Consider the following 18,948-nt stretch of genomic DNA (forward strand, 5'->3'; position numbering starts at 1 on the left):
TATTTCACTTAAAACTCGTACATTTTTTCCAATATTAAGAAATTATTTGCTTAAACGAAATTCTACCATCTTGCTGAAAAGTTAGTTTTGTCTAATTTCAAGTCTACTAAGATATTTGTATTAGAAACTGGACTAAACATTGTAGAAATTGGTGTATTTGCAGTGTGAGGTGATGGATTTCTGTTTTTATTATCCTGCTGTTTTTTCAAAATCAAAACTAAACTGCAGTGTTTCACACATGGCGATCATGAAAACGAAATAGATGGCTAGCATGTAGGCTAACATGTAGGCTAAGATGTAGGCTAACATGTAGACTTGATCTCCCACATTTTAAAACCTCTGGGCTTCACTGAATATCAAGTTTTATATTTTGTCATTTATTATGTAATGATTGATTGGAACATGTCATGTTTATTTCAAGGCTGATTGAGAGTAATATTTGCTTTTGATTAATATTTTAAATGTTGTGGCACAGTTTGAGTCTTTTGCTAACAAAATGTGTCACTTTGACTTTAAGTGCTGCTGTTCAGCCTCTTGTGTTCACAAATGTATCAAAGCAATCAAGAAAAACTGTGAAAGCAAAGAATCATGGGTGATGAAAGAGGTCTGTGTCTTTATTAAAAAGAATCACATTGGTTAAAATTTTACCATAGTTTTCTTTTAAATATGTTTTAAAAATCTGAATTGTTTTCATTTAATTAGGTGAATTTCTGAGTTTTAATTTTTTGTTATAATTTTGCATTTACAACAAATGCAAATGCTCTTCACCATGCAGCACTGTAATTTTGTTCTTTTTAAAAATCAAAGAAGCAAACCCTTGTCTGTTTATAGAGGGTCATTTTCACAGCTCATCAGTAAACAAAATGATTCTAGTTTCAGCAGCAAAGGCAGATGTGAATTTTTGTAGATTGGAAACCAAACAGATTTTTCTTTTAAAAAATTATCAACCTGAAAACAAGGGTGAGTCGCTCTTTACTCAGAAAATCAGTTTTATTTCATCAACTTTACAATCACGTTTTCCCTTGAGCAAAACTCACTGCAAGCTTGTGCACTTCAAAAATGGAAAATTTCAAATTATGTTTAGTCTATTTTCTACTGCAAATCTCTCAGTTCATTTGAGATAAAGCAAAACTAACTTAGAAGGAACTTTGAGGCAAAATAGGTTAGCTGCTTGTTTTGAGTCAATTCCTTAATATTGATGAAGTCATTTAACTTATAAGAGGGGGAATGTTATGTTATTAATGAAATAATCTGTCAATGGAACAAAAACTCTTTTCAAGTTTCTTTAGAACAATGAGATGTTAAAGTTTCTTTGTATGCAGATGACAGCACAGATCAGTGTCTGTCCTGTGATTGGTGGCTTTCTTTCCAGCAGGAAGTTGTACACAGTGTTTAAAAGCTGCTGCAGGACTGCAGACATTCACAGGAAGCTGGACAAGCAATGGCTCTGCTGAAGGTTCTGCTGCTGCTGGGGCTGGGTGAGTTGGAGACACTGGAGACACTGGAGACACTTCCACTGGTTCCAGTGAAGCTGCTGCTCTCCATGACTCTCTAACTTCCCTCTGATTATGTTTCAGGCTGAAACTTCTTTGCATATAAACTGTGATGCTTTTTAATATTTAACTGTTTATCCTTTTTCTGTTCTTGTTGCCATGTTTGCACCTGATTTCTGAGTAAAGTCCTCCTTTTTCTTCTTCAGGTGTTTCAGTGAACTCAGATGTTTCTCTGCAGAAGAGAATCATTGGAGGTCAAAACTGCCATGACACGGAGCGTCTTTATCATGTTCGGCTGGAGAGCAGCAATGGTACTCATATGAAGCGCTGTGGAGGATCTCTGATCCACTCTTGGTGGATTCTCACTGCAGCTCACTGCTGGAAGTCGGAGCCAGGATGGTAGGAAAGAGACATGAAGACAGTTTCATCTGCAGATGATCAGGTTTTCTGTCTGTTCATTATAATCTAATATTTTATGCAGGACTAATGTAGCAGTGTTTAAAGTTCATCCACGGACTGGTGGGGAGCAGAGACAGCTGATCCAAGTAACTCCTGTGATTTATACAAGCAGCAACCAGCAGGATGACATCATGTTGCTGGGGCTTCAGACATCAGTAACAGATGTCCCAGTTGCTCGTCTACCAGACTGCAGATATCGTCTTCAACTGTGAGTCTTTTTCTGATCAAAAACATGACTTCAGGTTTTCTGTCTCCACTCCTCCAGTCCTGCTGCCTCTGCTTCAGCACACCTGAGTCAGGTAATCAGGCCACCAGCAGAACCAGAACCTGTTTAGCTCAGGTGTGTTGGACCAGAGACACATGTAAAGGACGTAGGACACACTGAGGACTGGAGGTGGACACTCCTGTGTCAATGGATGAAGTACAGATTTATTTTGTGTTATTTCATTGTTCTTCATAATAATTAATGTAAAATTTAATGATATATTTTATTCTTATTGTGTTTTAGAGATGATGCTGTTCAGCTGGCAGGAGAGGCAGCAACGACAACCGGCCCCAATAATCAGCGATGTGAGAGAAATATTGAATTCATGAGAATAAAATCTGGTTCTCTCTCTACAGGTCAAGTGAAGAACAAGTTTATAATTCTCTTGTTTCTCTACAGTGCCCCCCCCTGCTGCTATTCCAGCACATCTTCAGTGTGTCAACATGAGAGTTGCTTATCCTTCCCTCTTCATGCAAAATCATGGGCATGTATTCCATGTTAAAGCACCGAACAAGGATGTCTGCTATGTAAGTTTGTTTCTTGAATATCCCTCTACAGTGATTAGAAGACTTTTCTGTTTTACCACAGAAATAAATATATTGATATAAATTTTTCAACAGGGCGACGCTGGTGGAGCTGCGATGTACAACGACAAGATTTATGGTGTGATTTCTCTTGGTGGAGCAGAGGCATGTCAGAGACCAGTTGTAATTATGGATGTGTGTGAATACAAGGCGTGGATTAAAAGAAAAACTGGTCTTAAATAAGACATAAACTATCATGAAATAAAAATTCACATTAAATTTTGTCTTGCATATAATTTTAAAATTGTATCTTCATTAGTTTGATCCACATGTTTGTAGAATTACAATGAATCAATAGTTTAGTTGTTTCTCACCTGATCTTGACCTCCATAATGGAGCTTTCTCTGCCTCCGAAATGAAAAATAAATCAATAAATGCATGAAAAAGAAACATTTCCTGGTTGATCGTCTTTACATTCATGGTTCAGTTTGTTCAGTTGATATTTTCCCTGAACTGAGTCTAAAAACGTGACGAGTTTTAAATCACATGAAGATGAACATCGGAAATTATTTATTCAGTTTTTGTGTCTATTTTATATCAGAAATGAACATGCAGCATCTAAACCACAAGTGTCAAACTCCAGTCCTTAAGGGTCTCTGTCCTGCAGTTTTTGGATGTGCCACAAGTACCAAATATTGGAATGAAATGACCTCCTCCTTGTGTAGATCAGTTCTCCAGAGTCTTGCTAATGACCTAATTATTCTACTCAGGTGTGGTGCAGCAGAGGCACATCTAAAAGTTGCAGTACAGCGGCCCTCGAGGACTTTAGTTTGACACCCCTGATCTAAACTCTGCAGCTCTGGAGTTACTCTTCCTGATTTAGTTCTAGAGAATTTTAAACTCCAACAAGACCAAAGAGCTGTGCACAAAAATAATGAAACTGAAGTCACATAATACAACAATTAAATAATGCAGTCTTAATTTTAAAATAATAGAAAAAGTCATCAAATTTCAATAAAGATACAAAGAAATAAAAAGTTAAATAATTAAAAACATTTTAAAAGTCAAAATCTGGAATGAATGACGTTTAAAGAAAATATTTGAAAACAAGTAAAACTAATTAATGGCAGCTTCTGGTTGCCACAAATTTAACATACTAATGATAGAAAATGTTCCTCTATTGCAGTTAAAGTGTCATTGTTAATATATGATTGTAAAATTTAGAACTTTTCATCGGGTTGCATAAAGCTATAAAAAAAAGAATTATCTTAAAAACATTAACATAAAAATTGCTTGCAAAATAAAGGATGACATGCAAAAATATTTATTTTCTTCCACTGTTGAAATTTAAATCTAAATTACATGTTTATTATGTAAAACTTCTCAGAAATTACAATTTGATTTTCAAAAATTTAAACATGACAGAAGTTCTCTGTAAATTTTATAGTAACATCTGGAAAAAGTTAAAATTTGTTAATACTGCTAAAATATGTCATTAAATACTTTATTGTTGCAAAGTTTTTCACTGTTAATATTACATCAAATTAAACAGAACAGAAGGTTTGCATCATCAAATATAATAGCCTTAATAATTCAATAATTACCATACAAATAATAGTATTAATTAACAATTTAAACGTATTTCAATGGAACCAGGAATATTTTATTATGTTGTTATTAAATTTCAATCTGGAGAGACTCAGACGGAGATGAGAAGACAATTAGAAGAGTTTATTGACAAACAGAATTTAAAGTCTTTGGCGCTCGGGCCCCGGCTGGGGATAACGGTTATCGCAGCGTTAGCGATAGGCTTCAGATGAGCATCCCCGATGCTGTTAGGAACGTCATCCCCCAGGGCCCGGCACTGGTGGTGGAGGTTGAAGAAGGGTGCGGGCCTCAAGGCGAATGGAGGAGAAGGGGTGGTGGTGGGTTGAGCTCGGCTGGAGAGCGAAGGACGCCATGAATGAAGGTCCTTATCAGATGGGACTTGGTCGATGATTGGACGTGACGTGGCTTGGTCTGGCGTTGATAGGTCGACAATTGTGGGCAGGTCGCTTCAATTAACGGGTCCCGGTGGGGATAAAAGAGTCTTCCAGTTTGAATTTGCGCCTAGGTTTCATGATACAAACTCTTTCTAGAGTAGTGATTTTGTTGTTCATTTTATTCTTCATACTTAATAGCAGTGATGTTCATAGCTGGTGAGGCACTGACTTAATCATAATCAGATTTACAATTATAAACATCTTGCATGTTACTGTTTACATATTTCTCCCATGCGCACAACGCTGGAGGACAAAAAGACTATTTTACATGTCATCCATCGCTGCGCTGCCGCCGTAGAATAATTTTGTTAACTCAATAAACTTGGAAATGTAGGTATTATTAATTTAGTGCTGTTCTCCACTGCAAAGGGAAAATCTGTTGAAGTACAACTCAAAACCACTTCTTTCTCGCCCTCTGTATCGGCCAAGCTACACGCAGACTCGTTTCCATAGCAACTGACAACAACGCCACTCTATGTTTCAGGATTCAACACCAAAAAACACTAAATATTTAGTAACTGCTATTAGCTAATCTAACACAGCAGTTTATGGGTCATGTTTATACTGTGTTCTTTACACATTTACAAACTGTAGCTCACAAAACACATATTTCATTAAAAACTAAGCAAAAATGCTATTGCCGTCTTACCTTTACTCATAAATAGAGTCCATGATCCTCTGCTCATTCTGCACAAAAATATCAGTTCATCCAAAGCCAAGTCTGTCTTCCGACACAAGTTGAGAAAAGAAGGCAAAGGAAGCAGAAAAAGCCGTTTCTGTCAGGACATCCACAAAGCCAGTCTTTGCTTGTGTACCACCCTTTTTGAAAACGAGTTTTCTTTTGTCTTATTGACAAAAGAAAACTTGTCTATAAGACAAGTTTTCTTGCAAACCTTTCAGTTTCAGTTCACAAAATATCAAATTAATATCAATGAAAAAACTGTAGCAATAATTTGAACCGCAGCATATAGCCAAACATGCCACAATTAAGTAAATCAAGATGTTCCAAAAGCATCGGCGGACTGGCATAGAGGCCAATAAGGGATTCCAGGTAGATTCAGGGCCGGCCCAAGGAAATATGAGGCCTTAGGTAGATTCATGGTTTAGGCTCCCTGGCCCCTCCTACTAAGAACATCAGCATCACTAACCTTTTTAAAATATAGATTTAGTGAAGTCTGTGATAGGAAGATTAATTGGTTGAGTTTAAAATCAATCACTGATTATTGGTTATTATTTGCTCTGATGCATTTATGAACAAACCCAGATCAAACACAAAGACTACACCATATTGTAGCCATGACAACACAACAATCAAACTATCAAGATGATTCTTTGGACTTTTACAAAATAAACTTCCTAATTAAATTAGAAATGTACTATTTATTCATAGTTATTTTCCTCTGCTGAACGGATTAAATAAAATTTAATAACATTGTCATTTTCAAAAGATGACTGCTACAGTTTTAGAATTTAAAACTGTCCCAACCATTTCTTTGGGTTCCTGAATGTCTGGACATGATTTATGGTGTGATCTCTTTTGGTGGACCAGACTACGCATGTCAGAAACCAGCTATCAACATGGATGTGTGTGAATACCTGTGGTGGATAAAACAAACAATTGGGCTTAAATAAAACATGAACTATCATGTAATAAAAATCTCATCAAATTTCATCTCACATATAATTTTATAATTATATCTTCATCAGTTTGATCCACATCTTTGTAGAATTAGAATAAATCAATAGGGGTTTTTTCTCACCTAATCTTGACCTCCCTAATGGAGCTTTCTCTGCCTTAGAAATGAAAATTAAATCAATAAATGCATGAAAAAGAAACATTTCCTGGCTGATCGTATTTATTTTCATGGTTCAGTTTGTTCACTTGATATTTTCCCAGAGTCTTAAAATGTGACGAGTTTTAAATCACATGAAGAGGAACACCAGAAATAAATGATTTATTCAGTTTTGTATTTATTTTACATCAAAAATGAACATGCAGCATCTAAACTCTGCAGCTCTGGAGTTACTCTTCCTGATTTATTTCTAGAGAACTTTAAACTGCAACAGGACCAAAGAGCTGTGCACAAAAATAATGAAACTGAATACAACAATTAACAAATAATAAAATCCTAATCATTTAAAAATAATAAACATCGCATTTTTAATAAAGATACAAAGAAATAAAGAGTTATTGTAGAATCTGTAGGTGCCTAAACTCGTAGAATATATAAATAAGGATTTAGACAAGACTCGGAACTCCTTCTGCTCAAAGTCGAATGAGAAGAGATTTAATGCACATCTGCTGAACCACAAAACATCACATACACATCGCTACAGTAATCCAAAATCTCTTGATTTCTACTTCTGATATCAATCAATCAATCAATCAAATTTTATTTGTATAGCACATTTCAGCAGCAAGGCATTTCAAAGTGCTTTACATCATTACAAACACAGAATCACAATGCAATATAGAATCAATCATTAAGTCAAGTTACATCAATAAATTTGTAATTGATAACATTTCAAATACAATTCTAAACAGGTGGGTTTTCAGTTGAGATTTAAAAGAAGTCAGTGTTTCAGCTGTTTTACAGTTTTCTGGAAGTTTGTTCCAAATTTGTGGTGCATAGATGCTGAAAGCTGCTTCTCCTCGTTTGGTTCTGGTTCTGGGGATGCAGAGCAGACCAGAACCGGAAGACCTCAGAGGTCTGGAAGGTTGATACAACAACAGCAGATCTTTAATGTATTGTGGTGCTAAGCCGTTCAGTGATTTATAAACTAACAACAGTATTTTAAAGTCTATTCTTTGAGCTACAGGGAGCCAGTGGAGGGACTTTAAAACTGGTGTTATGTGCTCTATCTTCCTGGTTTTAGTGAGAACGCGAGCAGCAGCATTCTGGATCAGCTGCAGCTGTTTGATTGATTTGTTGGACAGACCTGTGAAGACGCTGTTGCAATAATCAATACGACTGAAGATGAACGCATGGATGAGTTTCTCTAGATCTGGCTGAGACATTAGTCTTTTAATCCTGGAAATGTTCTTCAGGTGATAGAAGGCCGACTTTGTGACTGTCTTTATGTGGCTCTGGAGGTTCAGGTCAGAGTCCATCACTACTCCCAGGTTTCGGGCCTGATCGCTGGTTTTCAGTTGTAATAACTGAAGCTGTGCATTGACTCTAGATTGTTCCTCTTTAGGTCCAAAAATAATAACTTCAGTTTTGTTTCTGTTCAGCTGGAGAAAGTTTTGGCACATCCACACATTTATCTGTTCTAAGCATCTGTTCAGTGATTGGATGGGCTCTGAGTCACCTGGTGACATCGTAATGTAGAGCTGTGTGTCATCTGCATAGTTATGGTAGCTAATATTATTTCCTGTTATAACCTGAGCTAGTGGGAGCATATAAATATTGAATAAAAGGGGTCCTAGGATTGAACCTTGGGGTACCCCACATGTGACCTTTGACCTCTTTGATGAAAAGTTTTCACTTGAAACAAAGAAATCCCTGTTCTTTATGTAGGATTCAAACCAGTTAAGCACTGGACCGGAGAGTCCGACCCAACTCTCCAGTCGATTCAGTAATATGTCATGGTCAACATTGTCAAAAGCTGCACTGAGGTCCAACAGAACCAGCACTGTGGTTCTGCCACAGTCCGTATTTATATGGATGTCATTGAACACTTTTACGAGGGCGGTCTCTGTGCTGTGGTGGGCACGAAAATCAGACTGGAAGGAGTCAAAGAGGTTGGTTATAGTTAGGAAGCTAGTTAATTGTTTACACACAGCTTTTTCAATAACTTTGTTGATGAAGGGGAGGTTGGAGATCGGCCTGTAATTCTGCATTAGTGATTTGTCCAGACTGTTCTTTTTTATAAGTGGTTTGATTACTGCTGTTTTCAAAGCCTGGGGGAAAATGCCTGATGAGAGCGATCAGTTTACTATTTGGATCAGATCAGCAGCAATAAGAGGCAGGACTTTCTTAAAGAAATGTGTGGGTAAAACATCCAGACAGCAGGAACTGGAGCTTATTTGACTTATAATTTCCTGTAGGGTTTTATAATTAAGTAGTTGAAATTGGGTCATTTTTCCTGTATTTGTTTTGTTTGGGCAGAGTCCCAGCTCTACCGGTGTGTATTGGGAAGCCTCGACCAATGGCGTTGCTTTCCTCCATTTACGTAGTTCATTTGGCTCCGTCTTACACTGGATGTGTATTGGAAGTTCCTTTGGAATGTTCAGACCACTTGACCGTTTCAAAAGTGCTATTAGTCAAATTGTTTGTTCCTTATCTGTCCAAAAAGAGGTTCCTTCCCATGTCTTGAGCTCCGGCCCAGTTCCTTTGCTGGTGAGCAGGGGAATTGTCTGGCGCCAGAACTTTCTTGCACAACAACTTAAACTAACAACTTTCCTCTCCTTAATGATTGTTATTCCATATGTCTCCAAATCTGAATTCTAGATCAGATTGACCCAGTCCATTTGCCACAATACATTTCTTTTAGGTTAAAACATATCTTAGTGCGAACCAACCAAACAACATAATTTTTAACTATTAATATAATTATATTCCTCTACAAAGTTAAATAATTAAAAACTTTTTAAAAGTCAAAATCTGCAATGAAAGAAGTTTTAAGAAAATATTTTAAAAAACTAAATTAGGTAAAACTAATTAATGGTATCTTCTGGTTGCCACAAATTTAATATAAAAATGACAGAAAATGTTCCTCTGCAGTTAAAGTGTCATTGTTAATTTTAATTTTTAACACCTTCTATAGACTTATATAAAGCCATAAAAAAGAATTATCTTAAAAACATTAACATAAAATTGGCCTCCAAAATAAAGAAGGAAGTACAAAAATATTTATTTTCTTTCACTGTTGAAATTAAAATCTAAATTACATGTTTATTATGTAAAATTTCTCAGAAATTACAATCTGGTTTTCAAAAGTTTAAACATGACAAAATTTCTGTGTAAATTTTATAGTAACATCTGGAAAAAGTAAGAAGATGTTAGTGCTATTAAAATATGTCATTAAATACTTTATTGTTATGTTTTTCACTGATAATATTATATTGACAAGAAAGAAGGTTTGCATCACAAATTCCTCCTGGTCCGCATCTGCAGAGAAGTCTGAGCTAGTTCATCAGTCAGTTGGACTCTGCAACCGATCAGTTGAACTCTGCAAGCTTTTCACCGTGTTTTCTTATTTTATTTTTTTTGGAAAAGCCAGTCTTTACTTGTGTACAACCCTGTTTGAAAACACCGGGTGCCATTCTGTCTTGTAGTTCGAAGCAAACCTTTCAGCTCTGGTCTTCCTTTAGTATTACTTCCTGCTTCGATTGAAAATCCACTTTAGAAAACTGTTTTAAGTGTAGAAATGTAAATGTTTTTTAACCATCTATAGGCAAGAATGTTTTTTTTTTAATTTTTTTTTCAAGCAGTAGGAGCAGCCCGGCGTAGAGTCCAGCAGGCGACCCCACTCAGTCTGACCTGAAATCAAGTCAGCCTCTAAGAGCTCTTCTTCTTCAATGCTGAGAATCAGCAGTTAGAAACTGTAAACGTCTTCCAGCCGTCTGATTCTCGACCGACTAAAGACATGTCTTTAGTTCACATAAAAACCTATTGTGAACATAGGTTTATGTTCACAAACATAAACATGATCTTGTGAATAAACACAAGTTTATTCACAAAACCTGCGTTTTTTTCTCTACTTAATGTATTAAATAAATTTAATAAGATTGTCATTCTCAATACATGACTGCTACAGTTTTTGATCTATAATCTGTTACAATTCAATCCCTGATACCTCTGAATGTCTGGAGGCCCTTAGCAGCAGCTACTGAGTTTTTTTTTTCTTGATTTCTCAGTTTTATAATTCTAGATCTCAGAGGCGCTAACATAGAAAAATGACATAGAGTTAACCCCTCCAAGCTTTTTTGATCTTTAAAACGGTCTGCAGCCAAACTGTTAAAGAGGTTAAATAGTCAGATATTATTAGGGTTTATTTAGTAAAATAGCAGCAAATATATTTATTTCATAACTTCATAACCAGAGACCTTCTCTCCTCTGGTCTGTTTAACAACTTCAGTCTCAGATCAACTCAGCCCTCCAGGACTGTCAGCAGCAGAAACAGCAACATTAAACCTATCAGGGAAACATAAACTACACTTGCTTTGCATTGTCCCCAATTGATGACAGTGATATAGTATAATCAGATTAAATATTAGATTCTTGACTAATATGGGTTGTTGCTATGTTGTTGTACAATGTTTTATGATCTTGTTCTTTTCCTTTTTAACTTTGAGCCCCTGCCCCTCCTAATGTTTCTGCACGGCCCTGTGTGCATGTGAGCAGATAAAACAGAGAAAAGACAAAGAGTCCTTTTGTCCATAACAGAGTGTTCCTTATGAATTTCTTGTCTATAAAATCATAAGATTCATAGTTTCTTTTACAAAGGACATTTGGTTCCATTAGTCTTTTTTTTTCCACAATGTTGCATCAGGGCTTTTTTTCTATTTTTATTTGTCCTTATCTTGATCTTTGATCTTTGTTAGCACATTAGCTCCACTTTACACCAAAATAACTTTTAGCCATATAAAACTAATGGTTTTCTTTTTTTTCAATTAGCAGATGAATATGTAATCATGTCTTTAATTAGTAAAATCAAAGACTGTTACTCGCCGGTTCATCTTGTTACTCCACGCCACTGATCCTCATCATTTCTCCCTGGTCTCTTCATGTCTCTTGTTTGGGTTTATTTTGTTACTTGGAGATTGCTTTTATTTGTAAGTTTGATTTTTAATTAAATCTACACCAGAACTTTTACCTCTCCTGCCTGCTGCATTTGGGTCCACACTTCAACCACACACATCATGACAGACGGTGGTAATGAATTGGACTTTAAAGCCACTCTGTCCATCATGGTCAGTTTGGAATGAATATATGTAAACATTTAAATATAATTAAAAATAATAGTTTCTTTTTTTTAAGAACCACAATAATGCCAAACTTTGTTGCAAAATAAAATGGTAACCATGGACTTTTTTGAAAAAAAACCCTGATGCTACATTGTGAAAAACAAAAAGACTAATGGAACTAAAATGTCCTTTGCAAAAGAAACTATGAATCTTATGATTTTATAGACAAGAAATGTTACAATAAATTCATAATGAACACTCTGTTATGGACAAAAGGACTCTTTGTCTTTTCTGTTTTATCTGCTCACATGTACTCAGCTGCACGCTGACACAACTATAACATTTAAGAGTGACGACAGTCACACATAAACAAAAACTGATTAAGGCAGGAAAACCTTAGAGAGGGAGCAGAATGAGGAGAAAATAAAGCAGAACTTGCTCTACAATCTTTGCTTCACTTGGTGTTTATTCTAAGGTGAGCTGAGTGGAGCCCAGCGCTGGACGGTGAAAGTCACTCTGTATCTGTTCCAATTGGATGATGTGAAACATCTGAACATTTTCTGCATTAAACCCTGTTTTATATTTAACCAAAGCTCATTATTCCTCAAGGTAAAGATACTAGGATTTTAGTCGGGTCTTAAACTGGTAAACTCTTAAACTGGTAAACGGACCTTGGTGGTGCACAGAGGGGAAAATGAGTGAACTACAACAACTTGTGTCTTGGTTAATGATTCTTACAAGCTTTATTCCCACAACATGTCTTTATCAATACCAGGATGTAAAATTGGTCATTTTAAAATGGTGTTTTTTTATACTTTGTGACCTGTTTTATCAAGATAAGTACAGATTTAAAAATGAACACATGATCTATAATTTACATTAAACATTTAATTACAACATTGTTTTAAAAAAGACTCAACAGACTGCTCCATGAATGTAACATAAACATAAAACCCTTTTATTTGTTTTACTGTCTGCAGCCTTGCTGTAGGATTCATTACAATATGCCACATGACATCATTAAAACAATTTTTTTAAAAACATATTTCAAATATGTCCACAAAAACTGAATAAATAAATTACTTCTGATGTTCCTCTTCATGTGATTTAAAACTCATGTCACGTTTTTAGTCTCAGTTCAGGGAAAATATCAAGTGAACAAACTGAACCATGAATGTAAAGACAATCAGCCAGGAAATGTTTCTTTTTCATGCATTTATTTATTTTCATTTCTGAGGTGCAGAGAAAGCTCCATTAGGGAGGTCAAGATCATGTGAGAAAAAAAATCTATTGGTTTATTCTAATTCTTCAAACATGTGGATCAAACTGATGAAGATACAATTATAAAATTTGAGAAAGGAAATTTGATGAGAATTTTATTTCATAGTTTATGTTTTAGTGAATCCCAAGTGTAGTTCTAATCCAGTCCTTGTATTCACACACATTCAAGATGGTAACTGGACTCTCACATGCATTTGCTCCACCAAGAGAAATCACACCATAAATCATGTGGTTGTGCATCGCTGCTCCACCAGGGTCACCCTGTAGAAAAATTTATATCAATATATTTATTTATGTTTTAAAACATTAACGTCTAATAATTGCTGCAGAGAGATATTCAAGAAACAAACTTACATAGCAGATATCCTTGTTCGGTGCTGCAGCATAGAGTACATGCCCACGTGTCGGCACGTTGAGGGAAGTCCGAACAACTCTCATGTCGACACATTGAAGATGTGGTGGAATAGCAGCACCAGGGGGTACTGTAGAGAAACATGAGAATCATAAACATGTTCTTCACTTGACCTTCTCTGTAGAGACAGAAACAAAGATTTTATTCTCATAACTTCAATATTTCTCTCACATCGCTGATTATTGGGGCCGGTTGTTGTTGCTCCCTCTCCTGCCAGCTGAACAACATGGCCTCTAAAACACAATAAGAATAAAGTGTAAATATACACGATAACAATGTAGAAAATGTATTATTATGAAGAACAATGAAAGAACAGAAAATAAATCCATGAAGGACTTCATCCACTGACACAGGAATATCCACCTCCAGTCCTTTACATGTGCCTCTGGTCCAACACACCTGAGCTAAACAGGTTCTGGTTCTTCTGGTGGCTGATTACCTGACTCAGGTGTGCTGAAGCAGAGGCAGCAGGACTGGAGGAGTGGAGACAGAAAACCTGAAGTCATGTTTTTGATCAGAGAAAAACTTACACTCTAATTTTATGCCTGCAGTCTGGTAGCGGAGCAAGTGGGACATCTGTTATTGATCTCTCAAGCGCCAGCAACATGATGTCATGCTGCTGGCCTCCTTGAGTATAAATCACAGGAGCTTGTTGGATCATCCTTCTCTGCTCCCCAGCAGTCCGTGGATGAACATTTATCACTATTTCATTAGTCCTGCAGAAAATATTAGATTATAATGAACAGACAGAAAATCTGATCATCTGCAGATAAAACTGTTTTCATGTTTCTTTCCTACCATCCTGGCTCAAATGCCCAGCAGTGAGCTGCAGTGAGAATCCACCAAGAGTGGATCAGAGATCCTCCACAGTGGTGCAAATGAGTACCATTGCTGCTCTCCACCCGAACGTGATAAAGACGCTCCGTGGCATGGCAGTCATAACCTCCAATGATTCTCTTCTGCAGAGAAACATCTGAGTTCACTGAAACACCTGAAGAAGAAAAAGGAGGACTTTACTCAGAAATCAGGTGCAAACATGGCTGCAGGAACAGAAAAAGGATAAACAGTTAAAGATTAAAAAGCATCGCAATTTATATGCAAAGAAGTTTCAGCCTGAAACAGAAACAGAGAGAAGTTTGAGAATCACAGAGAGCAGCAGCCTTACTGGAACCAGTGGAAGTGTGTCCAGTGTGTCCAGTGTCTCCAACTCACCCAGCCCCAGCAGCAGCAGCAGCAGAACCTTCAGCAGAGCCATTGCTGGTCCAGCTTCCTGTGAATGTCTGCAGTCCTGCAGCAGCTTTTAAACTCTGTTCATGACTTCCTGCTGGAAAGAAAGCCACCAATCACAGGACAGACACTGATCCGTGCTGTCATCTGTATACAGAGAAACTTTAACATCTCATTGTTCTAAAGAAACTTGAAAAGAGTTCTTGTTCCATTGACAGATTATTTCATTAATAACATAACATTTCCCCTCTTATAACTTAAATGACTTCATCAATACTAAGGAATTGACTCAAAACAAGCAGCTAACATATTTTGCCTCAAAGTTCCTTCTAACTTAGTTTTGCTTTATCTCAAATGAACTGAGAGATATGCAGTAGAAAATAGACTAAACATAATTTGAAATTTTCCATTTTTGAAGTGCACAAGCTTGCAGTGAGTTTTGCTCAAGGGAAAACGTGATTGTAAAGTTGATGAAATAAAACTGATTTTCTGAGTAAAGAGCGACTCACCCTTGTTTTCAGGTTGATAATTTTTTTAAAGAAAAATCTGTTTGGTTTCCAATCTACAAAAATTCACATCTGCCTTTGCTGCTGAAACTAGAATCATTTTGTTTTCTGATGAGCTGTGAAAATGACCCTCTATAAAAACAGGGAAGGGTTTGCTTCTTTTATATTGAAAAAGAACAATATTACTGTGCTGGGTGGTGAAGAGCATTTGCATTTGTTGTAAATGGAAAATTACAGCAAAAAATTTTAACTCAGAAATTCACCCAATTAATTGAAAACAATTCTGGTCTTTAAAACACATTCAAAAGAAACCAATGGTAAAATTTTAACTGGTGATTCTTTTTATTAAAGACACAAAAATCTTTCATCACCCATCATTCTTTGCTTTCACAGTTTTTCTTGATTGCTTTCATACATTTGTGAACACACGAGGCTGAACAGCAGCACTTAGGGTCAAAGTGACACATTTTGTTAGCAAAAGACTAAAATAATGCCACAACATTTAAAATATTACACAAAAGTAAATATCACTCTATATCAGTCTGGAAATAAACATGACATGTTCCAATTAATTATTACATAATAAACGACAAAATACAAAACTTGATCTTCAGTGAACCTCTGAGGTTTTCAAAATGTGGGAGATCAAGTCTACATTCTAGTGTTCGTACTAGCCTCTGTGCAAGTCTCTATTTGGACAGTGATTATTGATGTCATGAGTTGTGATTGTTGCCATTTTATTTTGTGACAAAGTTAGGCTTTATTGCAATTTTCTGGCCGATCAACGATCTTTAAAAACCCTTCACTTGAAGGGGTGTGTTTGCCTGTTTCTGCAAAATATAGAGTAAAAGTCACTAAGTTGGCAACCATGGGGTGAATATTGTAAAACTTGAATGGGGAGAAGGCCTGGTGGCTGGGACAGCCTTCTCTCATGGTGGACAGTGGCTGATTTTTGTGACTTTGTAGGTAGACGAGGTTGGTGGATAGGATCAGTTCTACAAATAAATCACTGCCAAGTGATAGAAAGGGATATTACAGTATATATTCTGTATATATAACAAAGAAAAAACTGTGTTGTCTGTCTACCCCTTTATTATTGACACCTGTCTCTTGTTTCCCCTGATAGTTTTGGTACTATGATTAAGTCAGTGCTTCACCAGCTATGAACCTCATTGCATGTCACTGCTGTTAAATATGAAGAATAAAATGAACAACAAAATCACTACTCCAGAAAGAGTTAAATAAAATATTCATGGTTGCATAGAAATAAGTTCAAATTGTTAAAACTATTTGGACAGTGATTATTGATGTCATGAGTTGTGTTATTGTTTCCATTTTATTTTGTAACAAAGTTAGGCTTATTTGTGGTTCTTAAAAAAACAATTTTTATTTATAGTTAAATGTTTACATTACAGGGGGCTGCACAGTGGCGCAGTTGGTAGCACTGTTGCCTTGCAGCAAGAAGGTCCTGGGTTCGATTCCCGGCCGGGGTCTTTCTGCATGGAGTTTGCATGTTCTCCCTGTGCATGCGTGGGTTCTCTCCGGGTACTCCGGCTTCCTCCCACAGTCCAAAAACATGACTGTCAGGTCAATTGGTTTCTCTAAATTCTCCCTAGGTGTGAGTGTGTGTGTGCATTGTTTGTCCTGTATGTCTCTGTGTTGCCCTGCGACAGACTGGCGACCTGTCCAGGGTGTACCCCGCCTCTCGCCCGGAACGTAGCTGGAGATAGGCACCAGCAACCCTCCCGACCCCATTAGGGACAAGGGTGAACAGAAAATGGATGGATGGATGGATGTTTACATTACATATATTCATTCCAAACTGACCATGATGGCAGAGTGTCTTCAAGGTCCAATGTATTACCACCATCTCTCATGATGTGTGTGGTTGAAGTGTGAATCCAAATGCAGCAGGTGGGAGATGTAAAAGTTCTGTTGTAGATTTAATTAAAAATCAAACTTACAAAAAAACAAAATCCAAGTCACAAACAAAATAAACCAAAACCAGAGACATGGAAGAAGGGATGAGGATCAGTGGCGTGGAGTAACAAGATGAACCGGCGAGTAACAGTCTGTGATTTGACTAATTAGAGACATGATTATATATTTATCTGCTAACTGAAAAAAAAACATCTGTTTTATGTGGCTAAAAGTTAGTTTGGTGTAAAGTGGAGTTAATGTGCTAACAAAGATCAAGTTAAGGACAAACATCAATACAAAAAAATAGAAAAACCCCACCTACATTGTGAAAAACAAAAAGACTATTGTAACTAAAATGTCCTTCGTAAAAGAAACTATGAATCTTGTGATTTTATAGATAAGAAATTCATAATGAACACTCTGTTATGGACAAAAGGACTCTTTGTCTTTTCTCTGTTTTATCTGCTCACATGCACACAGGGCCATGCTGAGGCCTATGGAGGGGCGGGGGCTCAAAGTTAAAAAGAAAAAGAACAAGATCTTAAAATATCGTAGAACAATATAGCAACAACCCAAATTAGCTTTTTTATCTTTAAAACAATTTGCAGCCAAGATGTTATGGTGGTTAAACAGTCAGATATTATTAGGGTTTAATTAGTAAAATAGCAGCAAATTTACTTATTTCATAACTTCATAACCAGAGACCTTCTCTCCTCTGGTCTGTTTAACAACTTCAGTCTCAGATCAGCTCAGCCCTCCAGGACTGTCAGCAGCAGAAACAGCAACATTAAACCTATCAGGGAAACATAAACTGCATTTGCTTTGCATTGTCTTTACATGATAATGATATAGTATGATCCGATTAAATATTAGATTCTTGACAAATATGGGTTGTTGCTATGTTGTTGTACAATGTTTTAAGATCTTGTTCAGTGTGCCCCTTTTTAACTTTGAGCCCCTGCAAAGGTTTCTGCACGGCCCTGTGTGCATGTGAGCAGATAAAACAGAGAAAAGACAAAGAGTCCTTTTGTCCATAACATAGTGTTCCTTATGAATTTCTTGTCTATAAAATTGTAAGATTCAGTTTCTTTTACGGAGAACATTTTACTGTAGTTCCATTAGATTTTTTTGTTTTTCACAATGTAGCATCAGGGTTTATTCCAGTATTTTTGTATCAATGCTTGTCCTTAACGTGATCTTTGTTAGCACATTAACTCCACTTTACACTATTCAATTAGCAGATGAATATGTAATCACGTCTCTAATTATTTAAATCACAGACTGTTACTCGCCGGTTTGTCTTGTTTCTCCACGCCACTGATGCTCATCCCTTCTCCCTGGTTTCCTCATGGTCTCTTCATGTCTCTGGTTTGAATTTATTTTATTACTTGTTTTTTTTGTAAGTTTGATTTTGAATTAAATCTACAACAGAAATTGTACATCACCTGCCTGCTGCATTTGGGTCCACACTTCAACCACACACATCATGATAGACGGTGGTAATGCATTGGACTTTAAAGCCACTCTGTCCATCATGGTCAATTTGGAATGAATATATGTAATGTAAACATTTAGATATAAATAAAAATAGTGTTTTCAAAAACCACAATAAAGCCTAACTTTGTTACAAAATAAAATGGAAACAATAACACAACTCATGACATCAATAATTACTGTCCAAATAGAGACTTGCGCAGAGGCTAGTACGAACACTAGAATGTAGACTTGATCTACCACACTTTGAAAACCTCTGGGCTTTACTCAAGATCAAGTTTTGTATTTTGTCATTTGTTATGTAATGATTGATTGGAACATGTCATTGTCTTGAGGTGCGGTGGTGAAGGTGGTGAGGCAGACGCTGTAGACCCAGGTAAGATGAGTAATGAAGGTTTTAATGTAAAATAAT

The 18,948-nt window shown here is 36.5% G+C and overlaps 2 protein-coding genes across 2 annotated transcripts; one reads left to right on the forward strand and one right to left on the reverse strand.

Moving 5' to 3' along the window:
* Positions 1-1,372: 1,372 nt before the first annotated feature.
* Positions 1,373-3,193, forward strand: LOC114143484 (trypsin-like). The gene is made up of 6 exons (XM_028015561.1): positions 1,373-1,478; positions 1,700-1,892; positions 1,975-2,160; positions 2,461-2,522; positions 2,617-2,744; positions 2,838-3,193. The coding sequence occupies exons 1-6, from the start codon at positions 1,442-1,444 to the stop codon at positions 2,982-2,984; spliced, it is 753 nt and encodes a 250-aa protein (XP_027871362.1). The 5' UTR covers positions 1,373-1,441; the 3' UTR covers positions 2,985-3,193.
* Positions 3,194-12,643: 9,450 nt separating this feature from the next.
* LOC114143469 (trypsin I-P1-like) lies at positions 12,644-14,715 on the reverse strand. Its single transcript, XM_028015545.1, has 6 exons — positions 14,602-14,715; positions 14,188-14,380; positions 13,920-14,105; positions 13,561-13,622; positions 13,332-13,459; positions 12,644-13,238 (listed from the first exon to the last, which is right to left on the reverse strand). Exons 1-6 carry the CDS (start codon positions 14,642-14,644, stop codon positions 13,092-13,094), a joined length of 759 nt encoding a protein of 252 aa, XP_027871346.1. The 5' UTR covers positions 14,645-14,715; the 3' UTR covers positions 12,644-13,091.
* Between the last annotated feature and the right edge of the window lie 4,233 nt (positions 14,716-18,948).

The sequence above is a fragment of the Xiphophorus couchianus genome, chromosome 4 (genome assembly GCF_001444195.1).
Source record: "Xiphophorus couchianus chromosome 4, X_couchianus-1.0, whole genome shotgun sequence".
NCBI classification, from domain to species: Eukaryota; Metazoa; Chordata; class Actinopteri; order Cyprinodontiformes; family Poeciliidae; genus Xiphophorus; species Xiphophorus couchianus.